The following is a 23,435-nucleotide window of genomic DNA, read 5'->3' on the forward strand; positions in this document are numbered from 1 at the left end:
TAATAAAATCGCGATTAAAAAATGGGAGGGTGGGGGTAGGAGGGTGAAAATTTGAGGTTATAGGTATTTTTTGATGCAAAATAATAAAAAAAATAAATTTTCAAAAAAATAAAAGAAAAAATTTTCTAGATAGAGATACCCTAATCACCTAGCGGTATGAAATATACTTGTTGACCTATTCTCATACCTAACAAATATACATAAAAAAGAATCACAAAAATCGGTCGAGCCATTTCGGAGGAGTTCGACCACAAACATCGTGACACGAGATTTTTATATATATAGAGATTATCTACAACGTTAAAGGAATGTCCAGGGTTATGCTCTGAACATAGCATAAAACCTCCATTTTGACCTACGCTGAGCATGTGGGCCGTTAAAGGATGTAATTTCTTGTATTAATTTTTTTTTTCGTGGAGGGTCTCAAAATTAGTGATAACAAGGTATCATGTCGTATAAATTTTTTATTTATTGTTATTTGTAAAATCGTTTTACAAACTGTACTAACTAATAATTTCACATTGACATGTAGAATTACTGGAAACGAAAGTCACAGAAAATTACCTATCAATTTTAGATTTTATTACCCACTTACTAACTGTCAACGTATACAGTATACATTCCACCACTTCATAAGTCGAGAAAATACAGCTGAATTTATGATCAGGTCACAAAAATAAACATGCACTGTATTAGTCCTTTATTTAAAATGATAAGAGTTTTATTATTATAATAGTGAAATGAAATAACAGTAATAACGTATTAGCATTGTTTATTAAGATATTTAAAAATTAAAGACTATAACAGATATTATAAATCGCACCTAATAAATTTGCCGCCAGTGTGGCGACATTAAGTAATACGGTAAAGACCTAAAATGCCGCCAGGCTGGCGACAATCTCGTAGAAAAAGTTAACATCCAAAATTATATAAAACTTATGTTGTTTATACTCTGATTATATGTATTTGCTATAAAGTAGTTTGATACTGGTTTAGAACTCCTTCAGGTTATAATATGGGAATGAAGTCAATTAATAGGGGATGACATATTTTGGTGGGTAAATTTTGGGATCCGCAAAATCAGTCAGTGCCTCCAAGTCAGTAAGCCCGCCACTACATTCATCTTATATTCATAGTCCTTATCCATATTAATCATCTGCTTCTTCATAATCAAATTCAGAATGTTGTGATTGAAGTGCTTCTTCTTTCAAGCTGATTATCTTATTATTTATGTATTTCATAATCTTCTGCGCAATGTCTTTGTCGAGTGTTTTTGTTAATTCGTCAGCTGTTGGCACTTTATTATTGTACGTGAAGTCGAAGTTATTGCAAAATTTATGCATACGTTTAGGGAAGTAAGCTGGGAATTTAAAATCTTCAAACATGCTTAAAAGATGTATCCGCTCCAAAAGTCTTTGAATTTTCCATTTAGATTCTAGACTCTTTGTGTCTATAATGATGAGAGATACGATAATATTCATGATGACAATGGAAACGCATAGTATGAAAAGCAAAAACAAAACCCTCGTGAGGTGTGCAATGTAATCAAATGGCTTCTCATTAAACAGGTTCGTGTATTCAAACTCTGAGGTCACCATGACGATAGTTTTCATGAAGGCGTCTTCCCACGACTCGAACGGCTGGCGTTTCTTAAACAGGATCCAAAACGCAAAAGTGAACCCGGCGATCGGGAAGAAACCGAAGAAAAGTACCTAAAATTAAATAGTAAAAGCAATTATTTAAAAAAAATTACAGTATGGAACATGAGGTGGGCTACTATTTTCAAACACGGCAAAAATGCAATAAACTGTTTTAAAGACTAATAAATTTGTATGATATTTTTAGTTAATTTTTAGTGTAGTATATTTAAAATAGAAAGCAAAGGGACACGTATACATTTCAATATTGGTAATAAAGAATCTATCAAGCCGGGTTTGACAGTTAAGTTGGATTGAGCCGTTTCTGCAATTTAAAAATTTGGATTAATCCCATGTGACCCAAAAGCTGAGCTCCTATTGGCTAACGTGAAACGAGCTGTCTTTGAAACTAAATGATTCTGGAATAGGCCACATTTAAAAGTTATTTAGATTTGATATATTGTATAGAATAAAGCCAGGTTTAGGCTACTGTCTAAAAAATCATTTAAAGTTTATTCTCCTTTACAAAATGTCATTCAAAGTTAATTTTTCAACAATATTGGAACAAGCCGCATTGGCAAATAGTAGCATCATATAATATACATATGGTAATCACGAATCCTTTATTTAAGAGTGATGCTGTTTACATTTTTAATTATTAACATTTAAAAAAAATCATTTGAATGTGATTGTGAGTGGAATTTACATTTTAACCATTTGGCTGCTTTGATGTTTTTCAAAATCCCAGCGACAAATGTTAATATTTAAATTATCGTTGATTAAAAAAAAATGTATTATTTTTAAACACTCTACTTTTCTTATTAATTGTGAGACTTTGGATTATGATCTTAACACCGAGCATGCGAGAGACTAATAACAACATCTCACGGTAGGTTGAATTGAGTAGAGAATTGCTATTATATAATTACTCGGGTATAGTTAGTTACATTCTTAAATCTTGTTAATTATTCGTTAAACAAAAAATGGTTAATTAACATTAGAAACGTTCTGGATTTTCTTGTCATGAGTATTTTTCCAAAATTGTATGGTGGCTTTTCAAAATTTCGTACCTGTCTATATCTATTTATTAAGACAACATATTATATTGCATTAGTGTACAAATTATTTGAAAATATTATTTACCATTATTTTTTTAAATTCTCACTGGAATAATAACCATTAATATGTATCGCATTGTCTAATGAAGTTTGTTACAAAAAAATACTATAATAATACTAGCTGACCAGGCAAACGTTGTTCTGCCATATAAATTATTTCTAGTGAATATTTTGGTTGTTAAATAAAAAGTAACGAATGTATCGTAAGTGTGTGGGGTTGGGATCTGTGACAGAAAGAGGAATAGAGCACTGTAGACGATGACCGCCGATAAAAACAAAAAAACATCAACCATTCATTTTCTCAATTCAAAATGAGTAATGATGTTCATAATGAATGAATTACCTGTGACAGGATCTCGTTGTTTAATATTTATGCAATATCCGTCTTGTCCCTTCCAGAAAATTAGCGGATATTGGAGAGCGTTGTATGAACGGTGTGTGTCAGCGATGAACTCCAGATTATTGTTTCTTCTTCGAATCACGATTTCTCGCGTCGATGTGCGGTCGCCAACCATGATTCCAGCAATGTCGTCAACAACAGTCGCATTGAATCGACGTACGTGCTCTCTCCAGCTGGTGTTTTATCAGGATTGATGACAATAGCGTGATTGTCACTTTGCAATTCGTGCATGTGTGCTTTGAAGAATTTCAATAATTCATTGTGCTCATTCAACAGGGCGTCCAGTTCGCCGACGATGCGCCTGGCATTAGGCGAATTGAGGCTATTGTAGCCGCAACGTGCATCCACATGATTGATGTCCTCACCGCCGCGCCGCGCCCATGAAGTAGATTTGTAAAAATGTATGTGGTTCGTTTGGCATTAGCAGCAATGAGCCTACTTTGTGGTATACTTGACCTTTGATTTTGAACGTAGAATGGAATTGTTGACCATTTGCCGCAGTATTGTGAACTATTTCTGTTGCTCCGGACGAAGTCATTTGGAAGCATGAATTGAATGTGCGAATGGACTTTAGGAACAGGTTTGAATCTGGAACCGTGCCAATGAGCAAGCTGTTCAATGGTTCTGGTGGTATCTCAATTTCTGGTAGTTGCACTTTTCCTGATGCGCAACACATCCCGGCTGACTCATGTTTGAATTTGAGCGCATGACAATGGGGACATTCTTTGTCCATAGCACCAATCAGCACTTTCAGATGAGCGGAATATTCAATATCTGGCTCGTACTCGAATGCGAGACGAAGGAACGAAGCGGATGTAAATGTTCGATGTACTTGTTGGCGTTGTCGGTCATTTGCTCTGCGTGTTTTAACTACGAACCGGCGCGCTTGGCTCCGTTCCAATTGTCGTTGTTGATTTCGTTCAGCTCGTGCCTCTTGTGATTGAGATGCACGCAATTGCGACATGCTTACACGCACGTTTTTGTTATCTTGTTGGATTGTTCGTCTGTTCTTTCTACTCTACTATTTCGCACGTTTGTTGCTTTATTCGTTCGACGGCCCAAATGGCCCCCTTTGCGTCTTGCTGGCATTGTGCACTGTAATACACGCACATAAAAATAGATAAATTAAAATAAATCGTACAAAATTTTGCACGCACTGCGTTGTGATTTGCCGAATGAAATGTCAAAATGACGCGACGCTTCTCTTGAATTCTTCTCGGACGTAGTGCCATCTGTCATTCAACCACATAAATAATTTCGTTCTGTTTGAAATACGAACGACGGTTAAATTTGTTCATACAAAAATAATAAAATCGCGATTAAAAAATGGGAGGATGGAGGTAGGAAAATGAAAATTTGAGGTTATATGTATATATATATATATATATATATATATAGATACAAATAATAAAAAAAATACAAAAAAAAAATTGTCAAAAAAATAAAAGAAAAATTTTCTGGATAGAGATACCCTTATCACCTAGCGGTATGAAATATACTTGTTGACCTATTCTCATACCTAACAAATATACATAAAAAAAATTCATAAAAATCGGTCGAGCCATTTCGGAGGAGTTCGACCACAAACATCGTGACTCGAGATTTTTATATATATAGAGATGTTGTAGGTACCTTTATAAGTCTTTCGATAGCCTTGTAAAAAATATCGATGTAGAATCTCCCCGTGATTCTTGAAAATTGAATCGGGAATTGAACCCACACCACAAGAATAGCGATTGCGTTAAGAGTTAGGGACATATGACTGGTGCTGTCCGTGGCTATGTGATGGTTCAACAATACCATGAAGGCCAGAATTACTGAGGACAGTTTAGCAATCCATTCCAGCTGGCAAACATATTTTCTCCGAGACTTAATTTTCATCAAAATGAAAATCTCCTGAAAACATAATAATAACAATATTTATAGCTATATCATCGCTGAAATGATGTTGAAATACGACTAAGCTTAGTTAATATAACGAGTTTAAACTCTAAGTGCCTGATGCATAGAATGTTGACATTATAATTATCGACAATGTAATTTCAGATAGAAAAACAATAAATGGCGTCCTTAGCAACAGTGCCACCCTTAAGAAGACTTAGAATTCCGTCCCTTTTGGTTTTTAGTTTCAAATTCAATTTCAATATGAAAATTGGTCAGGTACCTAATTATTTATGAACACCCAAAATCTTAAAATTGACGTACACACTATCTACTGAAACTTAGAGCATTTCCATAAAATCTACTCTCAAACAGTGGTGGTTTTAGGTACGTGGAAGTCTGTGGCGCTGACAGGTGTGGAGACACCCTTGTGATAGATTTTACTGTATACCAAGCCGCCAATAACGTTCAATATTAAACAACTATAGTTACGTGATACTGCCATACTGCCAACGTGAAAATCTCTTCATTTAAAATGTTCGGCAGTTTTGAATTAGCTTTTGTCACTTACTACAATTTTTAATATTGCCTCTACGTGCTCATCTCTCCCATGGGTACTCTTAACTTAAAGTCTTGTATATTCAGTCAAAGCACATTTGAGTGCATTTAATTTGTGTGACCCAAGACTTGGGTAACTGCTCCTGAGACATTCCCAGTCATAAAAAAATGATGCTTCACATCCAACCGTAGTAGCGGAATACGCTTGATTAATACCGGGTGTGGTGCGGGGCGGGTGTGGTTTGGTGGGGCTATTAACTTTAATGGTATCAGGATGTTGATACAATGAAGCGATCGCATCTCACAGTCTGCACCATTGAAAACCGCCGCGGCTCTCAAAAAAACTATAATATTTGTATTCATTTCTTCATTAGCAACCGCTACGCAACGCATGACCTGCCTACCCCCACGGAACGTCACTGAAAACAATAATCTAACATGGCACTGTCGTTTTTGGCGATCTAAACTGCTGGCATTTAAAAATTAGGATGTTACGTAAATTATTGAAATATTTATAAATCATAACACACATTGAATAATTATTATAAATTAATAAAAGTTTATTTAATCATTAAATAATTAATTGGGTACACCAATGATGGCCGAGCTTATAATGTCGTGGTCCCGGGTTGTTTTTCAATGAGTGTTTAGACCCAACGTATGGACCAATTAGGTTGAGCAAGTGACTAACATCCATTTCTCGTAAACAACACAAATCTCTTGAGTACATAACCTCTTTGTCGGCGGCCTTTAACCACATAGGATTGTGGAACCACTTAAAATTATATATATTGAATGAAATTTACTATTCTTATAATAATACTACATAAGCGTGAAGTTCGATAGTTTTGACAGAAAATATGACGTAGTTAAAGCGACGCCGAGCGAGGGAAAACCATGAAATAAGGTTCGTGTAAGAGCAGTCAGAAATAATAACGGTAACATAACAATAATTAAATTTACCCTATGTATTGTTGTTTAATTTAATAAAATGCAGTATTTTTTTGTAGTACTTATTCCACTTTTAATCAATAAATTAGGACCGGTTTCGTGCGCCTCAGAGGGACATTTTCAACTGAAAACAAGTCGAAAATGTCGAAACGACACCTGTCCGAATTTATTGATAAAAAGTGGAATAAGACTACAAAAAATTGCGTTTTAATAAATTAAACAACAATACAATGCAGTGCCACCATGAATTGACAGTTAACAAAATAAAAGAAATTTACCCTATGTAATTCGTGAGCAGCAGAAAACATCGCAATTTGTGCAATTTCAAGATTACGTTGTTCCATCCTAGTTTGTTTTTTTTTGTTATTGATATGATGAATCCCTTAATGTCATTAAATGTTATGTTGTGAACGTCTTAAATTTATAATTTGTAATAATGTTCATAATAATGTAATGTAAAAAATAAATAAAGTTGAATTTGAATCATTTATCGATATTTGCATATTTTTTTCAAATTATATCGGCCACCTAAAATATTGTGGATTTGAAACTATATTTACTGGATTTCTGTTAACAATACATAATTATTTGACAGGACGTGCATCATTTATTTCAATCTTTGCCTTTATTCATAATAGAATATAGAAAATAAGTATTACTATGCACAAGGCCATGAACTTAAGAGAAACGATAATTGATCGGTATTTTTATAACCGGAAAATATTTGAAGGAGAATATTTATAATTTTATAATTTATAACTTTTTAAAAATAGATAACTCACCATGCTTATAAGGAAGATTATATATATCCACAAGCAAATAACCCAACCATTGGATGCTATTTTGTCATTGTAAGTGTTTATTATGAAACGCGTTAACAAAAACACCAGCAAGCAGTGTATAACAACCATTCCGACAAAGAAAATCTTTAGTCTTTTCCATTCCAAGTGTAAAAAACTCTCAGCGACTGGATGTAGCAAGAGACGCTGGAATCCAGAATTATCTTCAAATAATACGTTGATATTTTTCATTCTCCCCATCACCGAGTTCGTCTCATCACCTTTTTGTAAGAACACTGAATAAGAAATACGAAAGCGGCTCAGTTCTTGGGGTTTAAATTCCTTCCAATCCAAAACGTCTTCCTCAGGCGATATCAATTGGATTTGTGAATCTAATAAGCTCATAAAATAGTCGACTGGCTTGTCGAAGTAAGTAACAATTAACAAGGGTATGGATGCAGAGACTCCATCTGACAGATTACAATATTTTGAAAGTAAAATGTCTGCCCACCTTTTGTTTGATTGGAGCATTGCTATTTCAATAGGCTGCAGCTCTTTAGGGCCTCTTTTTTTGGTCAATATTTTTTTGTAGTGTTCATGATTTATAATAAACGAAACCACTTCGTTAGATTCAAACTCTGAAACTGCAAAAATGTCTATAAAACCTAATGCAGATATCGATATGTGCCTTTTACCACTGACGGTCACAAGAAATTCAAAGCATGTCATGCAACCATTTCTGATTACTATCTGAAGACATCTCTTTTCTAGATTGACCTTTTTTAAGTCATTCAAATAGTCTTTCCTCAACGTTTCCAAGAAAATGTGCCTGCAATTTATTAGACTTTTGATCAGAGCATTATATACGCTGAACTTCCCAAGAGATAGTAAAGCCTGCACGTTTTCATCAGCGCCAGTCGCTGTAATAGCTATGTCTATTGGAGTTATGCCATTATTATTTTGTAACTTATGTTTCACCACGCCTGGCTGATTGACAGAACACGCGATCATTAAAAGATTCAAAGGAACTGCACCAAATTGGGCTGCATAATGAAGGACGGTGTTTCCAACATTATCAACTCTGGCGATATTAAATTGTTTCTTAAGGGGGGACATGCTCGTCGAAGGTCAAAATTGAGTTTTTATTGTATTTTCAAACCATGATCCTGGACACTCCTTAAACGTTGTAGATAATCTATTTATATAATTTTGAAGCCTTATTATCCTTTAGAGTTATTTTAAACATTTAATGACTGCATAAAGTATTTTTATTACATAAAATAGTATTCTTTTAAACCTCTCGCTCTAATGTTTTAGAATATAGTCATATTTCGGTACATAACTGTGCAGTGGTGTTAAGATTTTTTTACATTTATTAATTTTCAGACGCATTTATAAAACCATTAGTATAATTTATTACGAGATAATTTTTGTAAAATATTCACGATAAAAAATAATATTGATAATCTCTGTGATCCCAAATTTGACAAGAATTAGGCATTTTATTATTCAAAAAATCGGCAAGATTAACACATTTCAAGATGATTCTAAAGAAACTTATTATAAGCTATGTCTTTGACCATTCAAGTGTGATAAACATCTTATGAATAATGATTGCTTTATAATATTTATTGATCTAAGAATAAGGTAGTGTTTTTTTGAAATACGCCATTTCTTTTGTCATTCCCTAGTAGTTAAGCTACAACATACGGCCGTAGCCATAAATTAACAAACTATAATTAAAGTAGGGAGTAAATTTATGTTAACGCGCGTGTTTGAACATGTACCTAACTGATCTTTTTTAAATTTTTTTTTTAAACGGTACATGTTCAAACACGCGCGTCAATATAATTTTACTCCCAACTTCAATTATAGTTTGTCATTTTATGGCTACGGCCGTATGTTGTAGCTTAACCACTGGGGAATGACAAAAGAAATGGCGTATTTCAAAAAAACACTACCTTATTCTTAGATCAATAAATATTATAAAGCAATCATTATTCATAAGATGTTTATCACACTCGAATGGTCAAAGACATAGCTTATAATAAGTATCTTTAGAATCATCTTGAAATGTGTTAATCTTGCCGATTTTTTGAATAATAAAATGCCTAATTCTTGTCAAATTTGTGATCACAGAGATTATCAATATAATTTTTTATCGTGAATATTTTACAAAAATTATCTCGTAATAAATTATACTAATGGTTTTATAAATGCGTCTGAAAATTAATAAATGTAAAAAAATCTTAACACCACTGCACAGTTATGTACCGAAATATGACTATATTCTAAAACATTAGAGCGAGAGGTTTAAAAGAATACTATTTTATGTAATAAAAATACTTTATGCAGTCATCAAATGTTTAAAATAACTATAAAGGATAATAAGGCTTCAAAATTATATAAATATATTATTTACAACGTTTAAGGAGTGTCCAGGATCATGGTTTGAAAATACAATAAAAACTCAATTTTGACCTACGACGAGCACGTGGGCCGTTAATAAGACACTTTAATATTGCAGAAACACCGGGGCGCCACTTGGTATTTATTGTCAGCCTTAAAGCGGCATGTAGAGTATCTTCATCTACATCGTGAGCGTCACCCAAGAGTTGAAGGGTTTTGATAGATCTACATTGTATGGAGCAGTCCATCGGTGTCTGTCCTGAAGCATTTTGTTGTATTGATGGAAATCGCGCATCTAGCAGAAGATTGATTGATTCTATGTCGTCGAACTTGGTGGCAGTATGTAACACAGAATTTCGCTTAATACTTGAAGACACGCAGAGTTTGCGGAGAGGAGACAATGTCTCAATATGACGTACGAGAACTTCAATTAGTTGGTAAAATCTGCAACATCCACAACATTTTGTTTTAGGAGTATATCGGGGCTTATCGAATATAAAATTGCATAGTTATCGCAGTGTTGCCAACGTAAAGTATGATCATTTTGATTTCAATATAAATTAATGTAAAATTTGATATTACAATTTTTCAACAAATATGTTAAAACAAATATTGATAGATTCGGTACGAAAAATTTACTATAATGTACAGTAAAAACAAAACAATGATGCGGTTGGTCGACGGTGTGTGTGCGGATGTTTAGCCATACTAGTGATACTAATTACCTGGCTGTCGATTTGCTCGTAGTGCTGACAATGGTATACGTATTCGTACGCATACAATCCATTAACCGAATCATTGTTTTGTTTTTACTGTACCTACTATAATCAGCATAGAAAAAATAGCATTGAATACTGACATACTGGGACTTCAGGAACAATTAATATTGCCTATGGTTCAAGAATTTGGTTAAGGGGGATGCTTGTACCTACCGGAGGTACCTAGCGGAAAAATACGAAGCTTGGAATTTGTGACATTTTTTTGATAATTTACAATGTCAACTGTATTAATTAATAAATAGGTATGTATCTGAAAACATTAAAAAGAAATATATATTTTTTTAAATCAAAGATAATCTTACAATTGTAAAGAATTTTTTACATATTTATGTCCACAGTAACGTTATTATTACAATATATTTTATGGTCAAATTTATTATTAAAATCTAGTTTATTAAGTTTTCAATTTTTCCTCGTACAGATTTTTGACTAATTCATATTTTTTATATTTATTTAAAAAAAATCCATTTTTATAAAAATATAAATGTGTATAACTTGAAATCCTTTTTATTTATATGAAATCCTATTCAGATATGGTCCCAATACTTAAGCCCTATTTCAAGTTTTCAGCCCATTTTCCCTAGGTGATACCTATGTATAAATTAAGAAGGCTATGGCGTCTATTTTTCGCTGACCCGTCGCCGCGGTACAAATCTCATTCTACAAGGATGTGAATACATTAGCGTTAGTATACGCAGCCTGGGGAGCGAATCAAATAACCCAGAGGTGAGTAGAAACGCTCGCTGTATGTTGCTCTTGAAAACTGATAATTAATTATTAATTAAGTTAATATTTTAAGCACGCTTTTTACATGTGATTAAATAACGACTCAGATAATCATATTATTTATTCTGAAAAATTACTCATTTTCTCATTAATAAAATCATATTATCATTAGTAGCTTGGTAAATAATGTATAATATGAGAAAGTATGCAAGTATATACAGATAGTCGCCGAACCGCCACTGTACATAGGTACATAAAAACGTAACCACAGGTGAATGGGCGCGCAGGCTAATGCGATTAGTTGGCAACCGTAAGTCACAGAGTACTTTTACTTCAGTTTCTGAATTAAGAATGACGTTTTCATAAAAAAGTCGACGATATCTTGTTTATGACTGTCAACAAATTTGATTTGATTTTTTGATTGATCGACAAAAATCGAGATGTGGAAACGCGTCATAAGTGAAGTTGTAATCTTCACTTAGATACATAATAATATATATAATATATTCTCTATATACTAACCTACTGTGCGCGATATCTATGGATCCCTCAATTACATTAAACTGAGAGCCGCAATAATCCATTGTAAATGAACAACCACTGTCATATCGATCTTCTGCGTGGCCACTTTGGCATGACGTGCAGATTCTTGCTCCTTCTGCTAGTAAATATTTAACGCATTCTACTTCCATCTTTGAAAGAGCAAGTTGTAATGGTGTTTCTCCACTCTGACCAATACTTTTAATCATCTGAAACATAATAACCGATTTTAAAAATAAAAGTTTGTCCCAAAGTCACAGGTCCACAGGTGTAAAAAGGTTGGGGAAACTAGAATTATTCTAGTATACTTACATAAGAAAATTAATAATTACAAGATAAAAAGAACTTTTTATATACTACATTTTTAAATTTTCTGTTGAATCATATAAACTTGACAATTCTATGTCGCACCCCCAGTAAGATACTGTCGTAAGTCTGAAATGGGCGTTTTCGAGTTATGGATGTGGTTGGATTCGTATTTTTTTTTGCTATTTTAATAAAATACTATCGTATCTCAAACTCAAATAGTGTCGGAAAGAAAGCACTTAATACAGTACATTACTTTCCGAAAACTGTTAAATAGATAATAAAATAGTGTTGTAACTAAGTTACGACAGTATTTTACAAGAAGCTTTCTAAAAAACTAAAACAATACTTTTCAAAAAAATACTGTTGTAACTCTGTTACTACAGGAAAATCTTGAGATACAGCGTAATTTTCTCACTAATTGCAAGGATATTATTGTTCCAAAGTATTCAAACAAAAAAAACTGGAAGCAGCAGAGGCAACAATTTTTGTTACCTATCAACAATTAAATGGAAGTAAAATACAAGAAGTATGCAAAAAATACTTTATCAACACATTTGGGGTGAGTGAATGGTACTGCTCCACTGCATGGAAAACAAGAGATCTTCTTTCCGGAACGCCAATTCCAGAACAAAGAGATCACAAAAATCACAAAAAAATTGGTGATGATTAAAAAAAATGATATAAGAGCTCACATTAAGTCTTTCCCAGTGATCGAGTAACATTATTTGCGTGCACAGACGTCTAAATTGTATTTAGATGGTAAATTAACAATTGCTGAAATGTATCGGTTATACAAAAAACAACAAGCTGACAGCAATATGCCATTTGGAAAAGAACACTATTATACGCATCTATAAATTTAATGACGAATTTAATATTGGCTTCTTTAAGCCTAAAAAAAGATTTGTGCGTTGAATGCGACCTATACAATAATTCTTCACCACCAGATGAAAAAAAACAACTTCAAGAAAAATATGAGACACATCAACCTGGAAAAAAGAGGCAAGGGATGAAAAGATCAAAGACGTAGCAGAGTCCCGAACTAATGGCCAAAATAGCGTCATTAATGTAGCTGTATATGATTTGCAGGCTGTTTTACCGCTTCCTTGCGGAAATGTGTCAACTTTCTATTATAAACGAAAGTTTGGCAATGTACAATCGTACAGTCTATAATATCACTGAAAATATTGCAAACTGATACATGTGGGACGAGAGTCAAGCTGCATGAGGATCCAATAAAATTGGTAGCTGTGTACTCGATTACAATGCATGTGAAAAATATCACCACAATGAGCATTTTATTTTTTACAGTGACAATTGTGCCGGGCAGAATAAAAATAAATACATTGCTGCAATGTATTTATAATTATGCCACCGGGAATTCACAAAAAAATACAACGATCTCTCATAAGTTTTTGGTCACCGGGCATAAACAAAATGAAGGCGATATCGTCCATTCTATAATTGAGCAGCAGAAGACTAGGGTTCTAAAAAGTGGACCAATATTTGTGCCCAGCCAAATGATTACCATTGTACAAACAAGTAAGAAAACAGGACAACCACACATAGTTAAACCCATGACGACAAATAATTTTCTCAACATGAAAATACTAGCAGATGAAATCGGTAAAAATTACAACACGGATGAAAATGGAGAAAAAGTTTTGTGGCAGAAGATTAAAGTTATAAAAGTAGACAGAGACTATCCATACATTATTTTTTTTTAAACCAGTTATCATGAAGAATGTAGGAAATTGAATGTTCGACAACAGCAAATAGGTAAACCGTTACCAATGGAAGGTTTCAATATATCCAAAGCATATCAAGAGTGGCCAAAAATAACGACAATTAAAAAGAAGGATTTGCTTTCCTCTGCACCGCTAAACACCGTGAATTTTATTATGATTTTTTTGCTTCTCTTCCAAGTGATGTTTAAAAATAAAAAATCGTATGTAAAAATTTTATTTTCCCATTAAATTAAATAATTAAGTATTTTTTTGTTGTTTTGAACTAATAATTGTATTTTTCTTTTTTTTTCAATAAATCTTTAAAGTTTGTACCATAACTTATTATTTTGAAAACCTTCCTTTAAAGTGCCCAACAAATTAGTTGAAATTATTAGAGTGATGGTAGGGAAATTTACATAGAAAGTATTGAGTTGATTCAAATTTTACCATCAAATTGTCAAATATCCTAATAAAATACAGTCGTAACTCAGAAATATTCAAATATCTCCGTTTGTATATGTTTTAGAGAAAAATCATGAATACAGTTGAAAATAGATCATGTTTTTCCATAAAAATGAGTAATAATTTTTACATTCAGACTTTTCCTGTATTTACAAAGAATATTTGAAACTTCAAATGGCTCTCCTGCAAAATGCCAATTTTTGACTTACTACAGTATTTTACTGGGGGTGCGATGTATTAATAAATATAGAATACTGAAATGTCATTTTGAAATTTTATATTGATTTTCATAGTAACGCACGTATATTATATTAATAATTTAGTTGCTAGGAAATATTACTTTTAACGATTTTTTCCGAAACATACAAAAGAAAATTAACTGAAAATGAATTCAATTCTGCTTTAAGATGACCAAAAGTATTAAAAAAATGCATTCCTGTCATGTTCTGATATATTCTAAAAGTTTCAAATGTCTAGCTAGTCGGTAAGTTAGTTAAAAATCTTTGACAAACAAAAAAAAATCTGTACGAGACAAACAAGAATACGATCTAATAAAAACATGGTAAAAAATATACATTTAAATAATTTAAATGTAGATTGGTAACAAAAAATCGATTACCATTTCGAATGTTCGTTTTTCAAGTACTGAGCATACTCACACTAATCTTGGGGATAGTCGTTCCGATATCTAACCATGACGGATCAGGTGTATCCATGGTACCACGTGGAGCATTAATGAAGGCCTTCTTTTGGATTTTATCGGTTGTATAATGGTTGATTAGTGTGCTTATACAGTCGATATTACCTAGCCAGGCAGCAATATGAAGTGGGGTGTAGCCACGGGAGTCTCGTCTGAAGGGTGCAGCTCCACTATTCAGCAGCAATTTGAGGATGAGATCAGATTTTAGTTCTACAGCTATATGGCAGGCAGAAGTGCCTAGGTAGCGACACGTGGCATTCGGGTTTGCTCCTTCGACGAGTTGGCTAGAAATTGAAATATTAGAATATTATAGGTCCGGACGTAAAAATTGAGAGCGTTGAAGTTAATGGCCTCATCAAACTACGTATCACGGGAGTCTACGTTTGGATGTGAAGCATATTTTTTTTATGATTGGGAATGTCTTAAAGGCTCCGACATCCAAACTACCCGGGTCATGAAGTCACGATAATGACGAAGAGGAAGAAGTTAATATCTCATTCGCCTAAATAATTTGGTTAGATGTAAATTTTAGGTAAAACATTTCACCGTGGCACAGTTCGCCGTGAGCTTTCTTATCGGAAAGAGATGACCGTATACTATGAGGTCTACAATTTTATTTGATTCAATATGAACATTAATTCATTTTTCATAACCGATTTTGGCAAAATTCATAAATTCAAGAATGAAAACCTAACAAACAAATAATCCAGTATACCTATTGGCTATTTTCAAAGTTAGTTTGCTGCTGGCTTCCTGTAAAGTGTAAACCGACAAGAACCGTATTTTATTAAGACATGAATTTTATGTCAGTACTATACGACCCAAAGATATTGAACGGTCTTTAATATACAGTCATATATTTTCGATACAACATTTCACTGTGAAGTGTTATACGGCGAACTGCATATACTGGATTATTTGTTAGGTTAGGTTAGGTTAGGTTTTTATTCTTGACTTTATGGATTTTGCCAAAATCAGCTATGGAAATTTAATTAATGTTCATCTCACACAGAGAGAGGTAAAAAGAAAGAATATATTAAATTTATACTGCAAAACTAAGCCACATCCAAAAATGTTGACAGATGGCACTGTAGTCTGGTAACTTGTTATTAACAATAGTTGATTTGGCTATTTAATTATTTCTTACCGTTGTACGAGGTGTGGGTTATTACAATACACATTGCTCAAGAGGTCTGTATTAGAAATGGCTGTTTCATTATTTTTATCGTCTATCGAGAGTTCTTCGGCATCTTTCGGCAGTATAAAATCCCCCAAACTTAAAATAACTTCATCGTCAGGTGTCACTCGGTTCATTGAAAATTCAACAGGGTTTTTAAGTACAGGCGATGATGAACATTTCTCAGGAATTGCAAATGGTTTTTCTGATAGAATATCCCTTTGATCTCTATTTTCTTCATTTGGTGGTGTACTGTTGATGGGCTCGGGGCAGATTGTGTCTTCTGTATTTTTAGCTGTCTCATCTTCAGTTAAAAGTACCACGTCATCTGCAATCGCTGGGTTAGGCCCACGTATGATGAGCTTTTGTTGCACTGTAAAATTGAATATAGTATACAGTGGGAATATACATATACAACCATTGATATACTACTAGATGAGGAGTTCCCATACAAGTGTCATTTTAAAAATGTACCACAAAAGAAGATATTACGAATATCGTCTTATAATATTTCCTTGTAGGTATAATGCGTTAAGACCGTTAACATGGATTCCCGAATTTCACCCGTAATGCCCTGGTTGTAAAACTAAATTTGCGTTCTTGGAATAGTGACCCTTAGGGTTTGCAACCCAAAGCTTGCAAGCTACCGAAAATTAATGTCTGAGCGGACAGAGCAAGTCGTCATGCGCTGACTATTAGTTAGAGTAAGATGCAAGCTAGATCGGGCTTACTCGTAATTATTACCAGGTCGTTTTCGAGACAAATATTAAGTGAGCTTATATCGAGTTAAGTCCGCTGATATTAAAACAGTAAGTTTTAACACTGGCCGAGTCGCTGAAAATCGGACGTCATTTTAAGAAGCATATGATTCATCCAGTAGTATATCAATGTATACAACATAAATTTTTGCTGTATTACGAATTTACCAATTATTGTAGTTAGCCGCCGATAGCCGCTCGTAACCGCCTTGTGTATAGAATGGTTTCCGTGTTAATTTGGACCAATGAAAATAACGGAAATGTGCTAAACTGTTAAGAATAGCTGCGCAGGATCATTAAAGGCTCGATTACATTGAGCGAATTTACAAGCTACTAGCCGGCGAATTTACTATCTACTGGCAAACTCGCCCAGCGTAATCATCTAACTAGCTAACTAGCAGATTGTAATCAATCTACGAGAAAAGTTGAGAGCTGGGCTACTTTACTCGCTACTTGCTGGCGTGTGGGCTTGCTAGCTAGTAAAACTAGCTGTGTGTCATCCATAGTTGCTAGTGAACTTGCTGCGAGCAGGCACGAGCAAATTAAAGAAACAACATATGGTTTCAACTCGCTAGCTTGTTGGCTACTGAGTGAGTGGAAAGTTTTGTGTGTCATCATCACTAACGCACTAGCTGACTTGCCTGCTTTTAAACTCGCCGGCTAGCAGCTTGTAAACTCGCTCAATGTAATCGAGGCTAATGACAAAAGTTAGTATTTTTGAGAGCGTTGTATGGAAACCCCATGCTTGGAATACTGTACCGCCTCCAAATTTTAATATTTTCATTAGATCAGCTGAATACTGAATTTAAAGACTCTGGGTATACGGGAATTAGGCGAAAATTCAGCATAAAAAACATAAAAACCTGACACAATATTCTGACAGAAAAATAATTATTTCTTCAATCGCATTTTTTCGGAGCTTTGTTGGTATTATTGAATAATTTTGCGAATAACTGCATAGGTACATTTTGAGTTTTGTTAAATTTAAGTCTTTCTGCCATAAATAATTGGTAGTTAACATAGTTAAGACCATTAAAAAAATTAATATATCGGTATTATTATAAAATCATAACTAGATTATAGGTGCCTACATACTTTGCATGTCAACTAATCAAAATACTGAAGCATTAAAAGTAAAATATACTTCTAATTTCGTAATTCGTAATTTTATAACATATACTTTTTATTTATTTAAATTGTATTGTATTAAACAGAGATGATACCTACTAATGAAAGAATATTAATGTGATTTAACTTCAAATATTTTTGGTAAGTATAAATCCACGCAATTAATAATAATAATGATTGATTTGTGAACATATTTAATTCCAACGAGAAAAAGTTTCTGTATTTTAATAAAAGTCAAACGTAAAATGTATTACAACTACTAAGTAGATATAAGCATTTTAAACTTTCTTGTTTACTTTCTTTATCAAATCGCAATGTAGAGTGTCCTTCACATAACTTTGCAATTGTACACAGTGAGTAGTGACAAGGACTCGTCCCGGCGCCCGATCGGCCCGGCACCTACTTGTCCCAGCGTCCAATAGTTTCGGCACCCAGTCGGCGGTACCCAATCGTCCCATTTCCAATAAAATCAACTCACTGTTAATCCACGATAGTGTAGGCTCCCGATCACTTTCATCTTCGCTGTCGCGTGTTTCGTTGACATCTTGTTCTGAATCATCGCTCCGTTGCCCCGTTTCGATGTCATCTTGATTACTTTTCTCATGAAGTTCCGCATTCCTCGCTTTAGTTTCCATTTTCAGTTTGAGTTCTGTACAGGGAATTTAATTATTTAATCAAAGCATAATCACGTAAGTACTATTTCCGTCATCCGTATTTGTATATTTTTGGATAAGCAATCTTTTTATTTGAAATTGGGTACGCGATTGTTACGTGACCTTTTTATTGTAGTTATAAACGGCATTGTTTCAGAAAATATTTGATTCTATTCGTATTTTACGGATTTAAAATACTTGAATTCTTGTCCTGTCATTGAAATATTTAAATCTGAACTGGCATAATATATGCAATGGATACAATTCTAGTGAAGGTTGGAGGTAGGCTATTAATATCCGTCATAAACAGTGCATACGAAACTTTGTCAGTCATACCTATTTGTTTTTATTGAACTAAGACTACAATATTTACAGATATTGTTGATTAAACATTTATTAAGTGTATCTGAAAACATTAAAAAGATTTTTTATTTATTTTTTAATTTAAAAGATAAACTTACAATTGTAAAAAAATGTAATAAGATGTCAATTCGTTGCAGGGTCACATCTTACATTATATTATATGGTCATATTTATTATTAAAATTTAGTTTATAAGTTTAAAATTTTTCGTCATCGTTTTAATATTTATTATATTTGTTTTAAAAACAACGATTTTTATAAAAATGTAAAATGGTTGTAACTTGAAATCTTTTTTATTTATATCAAATTTTATTTTAGGTATGGTCCCAATATTGAGGCTCGTTTTGATATAAATAAAAAAATCAAGTTATACACATATTTTTATAAAAAAAATGTGTTTTTTAAAATAAATATAAAAAATATTAAAACGATGAATTAGTCAAAAATCTAAACGACGAAAAATTGAAAACTTAATAAAATAAATTTTATAATAAATATGACCATAAAATATAATGTAATAATAAGATTAATAATAATAATAATAAGGTAATTACATTTTTTTACAATTATTGTAAGTTTATCTTTAAATTTAAAAAAAAATCTTTTTAATATTTTCAGATACATATTAATTTATTAATACAATTGAAATTGTAAATTATCAAAAAAAAATCTCAAATTGCAAGCTTCGAATTTTACCTCTAGGTTCTCTGCTGGCGTGCCTCTATCTCTTAAGCCCCTTAGTGTAAACATGTTACAAAACGTGAACTATTTGTATGAATTAATATCTCCGTATCTGAGAATAAACATATTAATCCCGATATCGCGGTGTATAATTTTCCCCGCTGAACCTTCTAAAGCCTATCTAGGTACTTACTGTCATACCACGTTGGTGAAACCTTCGGAACAGAATTTATACGTTCACTGTTCAATGTTTCGTTGACATCATCATCATGTTCTGGATTGTTGCTTGATTCTCCCAATTTGATGTCATCTTGATTAGTTTGGTTTGAAAGTAACGCCGTTTCAATCTCCGTCTCCTCTGATTTAGTTTCCATAACGAATCTGACAATAGAATTTAATTTGATTAACCCACTAGCTACCTACTTCATTTTTATAATATATAATACTAAATTGACTTTCACCAATCAAATATTAATAACTCAAAAAGAATGTTTTTAATTAACTATTTCTTTTATTCCACGAATAATTCACAAGATTTAAGAATGTACCATTCTAATTATTGAACATAAATAATTCTGAAAACACTCATGAGAAAATATAGCCAATAGAAAAAATCTTTTTCGAAAAAAGTAAGACACCCGGCAGGAATCGAACCTACGTCTCTTGGGTTTCGCGCCCTGTGCATTACCACTATGCTACGACTGCCATGCTTAATTGCGACAAATTTTAACGATTGACCTTATTAATACTTGCTCATAAGCGCTCTCTAAATTGAATCTCTAAATTGTAGGCGATCGATTTTTGTATTCTAAATCAAAGAAAGAATTTATTACTTGAATTAATTACTAGGTAAATGACGTAACGGAACTCTCTAATATTTTCTGTTTTAACTTACTTGAACTTGCTAATAATTTTTAATTAACTATTTCTTTTATTCAACGAATAATTCATAAGATTTAAGAATGTACCATTCTAATTATTGTACATACGTAATTCTGAAAACACTCATGAGAAAATAGTGTTTTCAGAATTATGTATGTTCAAAAAGAATGCGTTTAAATCATTTGATTGTTTGAACATAATTAATAAATGGATGCTTTAATATGATTTAAAAGTCAGAAAAGAAAACAAAAATATTTAAAGAGAGGTAGGGAGGTTCAAAGTGAAATAAATAAGAACTTTCGTTTTTTTTTCTTGAGAATTTGAGTGTTAAATAAAAAAAACAATTACTTCTTAACTAAAGATTTAAAAACACTGCTTGTATTATAACGTATAATATATTATTTTCGTATGTTAACCAATAAAATATCTGAAAATTATTGACAAATGCCGTACTTTTAGCGTTTCTACCAAAAAGTGTAATTCTGCGTACAGATTGCTCTGTTTCACAAAATATGATTTCTTCATTTACGTGGGGTTACTGCCATAAGTTGGTAAGTCTCGGAATCATGTTATGGATTAATAATTAATTGCAAAGTTTGACATGTCCTATAAAATCAGGCACAATGCTAATTTCTTTTTGTTCTATAATATCGTGTGACCTTGAGTTTTTATTCTAGCATACATATTACGACATATAATCCGTTGATAACTATAATTAGTTACCTAAATTATCGACTTACCCACTTTCAGCAGCAACACACGTAATATACTAAGTATAATTATTATTAAGTATGTTATTTTCTTTTCCTTTATAAAATTGTTTCCTGTATTATCCTTTATCTTAAATCACTTCAAATGTTTATAAATATTTAAACAGATGTTTATTTTCAACGCCGATAAAAAAAATTAATAACCTTGAATTTGGTTGGAAACATGAATAGGTACCTACTTGTTTTTGTCTATACAGTGAACTGTTTTAATAAATATTAGATCAAATCAACAGATGTCACAAACTGTTTTTTTTTTGTTTAATACAGTAGGTACTTACTATATTTTATAGAGCGCAATGGAAGATTTTACGAACCGAAGCGCTCGACAATTTTCCAAAAATATTTATATATTATATGTAGGTATTATATATAAATAAACATGCCAAATTCAGACAGTTAAATGGAGTACCTACCTAACTGTCTTTAAACTTAAAATCGAGCATTATTATAATATTTTATTTTACTTTGGTTTCGTATATATATATTTAAAAACTATTTATAGCCCAATTAATTTCATTACTTTTTAATAATTAACGAACCGGAATGTAACATTAAATTTTTTCACAAGTCGGAACGATAATCTCGGTGATTTTACGAACAGGAGCTGCGCTTCGGTGCGTTCCAGTCCATTTCGATTGATGATTTTACACTGGTTGATAAGAAATAATAATTATTTACTTATATGTTTGAAAAAGGATATTAATATTATATTTGAAATGTGCTTGGCGGTTTTTTGCAATCATCTCAAATTGACGGAGTATGGAGTTAACAGACTAATAGTCTCATATACCTACTAGTGATGCCGGTTCATGGGAAATTTCCTTTTCATGATCGAATCATAAAATAAAAAATATAGTCAAAACAAACACATAAGCCCAGTCGGTTGACTGCAATATAGTCATCAATCAAAACTGGGCGCAATGTTTTTTTCAATTTATCTGTGAGCATATGCAAAGATAATCAAATAATGCTAGACCGGGATGCACAATAAAACAAAGAATTCCACGAATCATGGCACAGTGAAAAAAGTACTGGAAGGATAGAGGCACGGCACAGAACAGATTAATAAATAGAATTCCGATAGGCTACATTTTTACATTTACAGGCTCAATACACTACTTTCCCCCCCCCTTTTATTTTGTTAACTGTCAATTCAATCCATATAAAATTGGATAAACAGGAAATCCTAGAAATTAATAGATATACATTTTTGTCCAATTCTAATTTGTTAAATGATCAATTATATTTTGTGTCTTCTCCATTATTATACCCTATTTAATATTTGGGATTGTTATAACATAACTTTATATATTGTACATTATTTATTATTTAATTTTGACTCATATTTTGGTTGTAAGTATTTGTATTCGATCTTACTTCAATTGATAAAATTGTTTATTTTATTATTTTTTATAATTTTTTATTGTAATAATTGTTGATATTAATGTTATTGTAAGTGTTGATTGTTACATATTTTGTGGTTTGTTAATATTTAAAATAATTTGTTTAATGCCCCTGATGATATATTAATGTATCAAATATTAATGTCCAACCTCATTAATTTTAAATTAATCTGTTATTGGGAAGGTATTAAGTATTGGACGGATAATTTATGTACCTATTGTTATATTATTTCTGTCGCTTTGGATTTTTTTTGATAAATATTGTTTAAAAAAAATGTATTCAGTTGAAAATGTCCCTTTGAGGCAGACGAAACTGGTCCTAATCTATTGAAGTGGAATAAGTACTACAAAAAAATTGAGTTTTATTAAATAAAAACAACAATATCAATACACTATATTTTGATGCAGGGTTTTGAATGTGCGAGTGTCCTACAAAAATGAACCACGCATTATGGACGACATGGACGTGCAATAGTATATGTGTAATACACCAATATTAACCGAGAGCAGTAGTCAGTATTTGACGTATGATGTTTATTCCGATTCGAGATCGGTACCCGTTAGGTATTTCAGTTCCCTCGATAGAGGGTAGGTAGTCGAAAAATAGCTTTTGAAACCTAGTTCGCCACCTTTTTCGCGCCAAAG

At 32.5% G+C, this 23,435-nt stretch overlaps 1 protein-coding gene across 3 annotated transcripts; it reads right to left on the reverse strand.

Annotated features, from left to right (window-relative positions):
- Window positions 1-447: 447 nt before the first annotated feature.
- On the reverse strand, window positions 448-21,538 carry LOC147069066 (uncharacterized). Of its 3 annotated transcripts, XM_085951127.1 has the most exons (10): window positions 21,358-21,538; window positions 19,929-20,116; window positions 18,518-18,688; window positions 16,124-16,526; window positions 14,936-15,260; window positions 11,761-11,987; window positions 9,825-10,177; window positions 7,328-8,425; window positions 4,788-5,051; window positions 448-1,712 (listed from the first exon to the last, which is right to left on the reverse strand). In XM_085951127.1, the coding sequence occupies exons 2-8, from the start codon at window positions 20,107-20,109 to the stop codon at window positions 8,415-8,417; spliced, it is 1,671 nt and encodes a 556-aa protein (XP_085807253.1). In that variant the 5' UTR covers window positions 20,110-20,116; window positions 21,358-21,538; the 3' UTR covers window positions 448-1,712; window positions 4,788-5,051; window positions 7,328-8,414. The 3 variants fall into 3 exon arrangements, with proteins under 3 accessions (XP_085807253.1, XP_085807252.1, XP_085807254.1); XM_085951128.1 differs by lacking the exons at window positions 448-1,712; window positions 4,788-5,051 and having other exon boundaries at window positions 7,913-8,425; window positions 15,082-15,260; window positions 21,358-21,491; XM_085951126.1 differs by lacking the exons at window positions 9,825-10,177; window positions 11,761-11,987; window positions 14,936-15,260; ... (2 more) ...; window positions 19,929-20,116; window positions 21,358-21,538 and having other exon boundaries at window positions 7,328-8,404.
- Between the last annotated feature and the right edge of the window lie 1,897 nt (window positions 21,539-23,435).

This window comes from Rhyacophila brunnea, unplaced genomic scaffold (assembly GCF_057557595.1).
Source record: "Rhyacophila brunnea isolate RB1 unplaced genomic scaffold, BYU_Rbru_1.0 scaffold_24, whole genome shotgun sequence".
Classification (NCBI taxonomy): domain Eukaryota; kingdom Metazoa; phylum Arthropoda; class Insecta; order Trichoptera; family Rhyacophilidae; genus Rhyacophila; species Rhyacophila brunnea.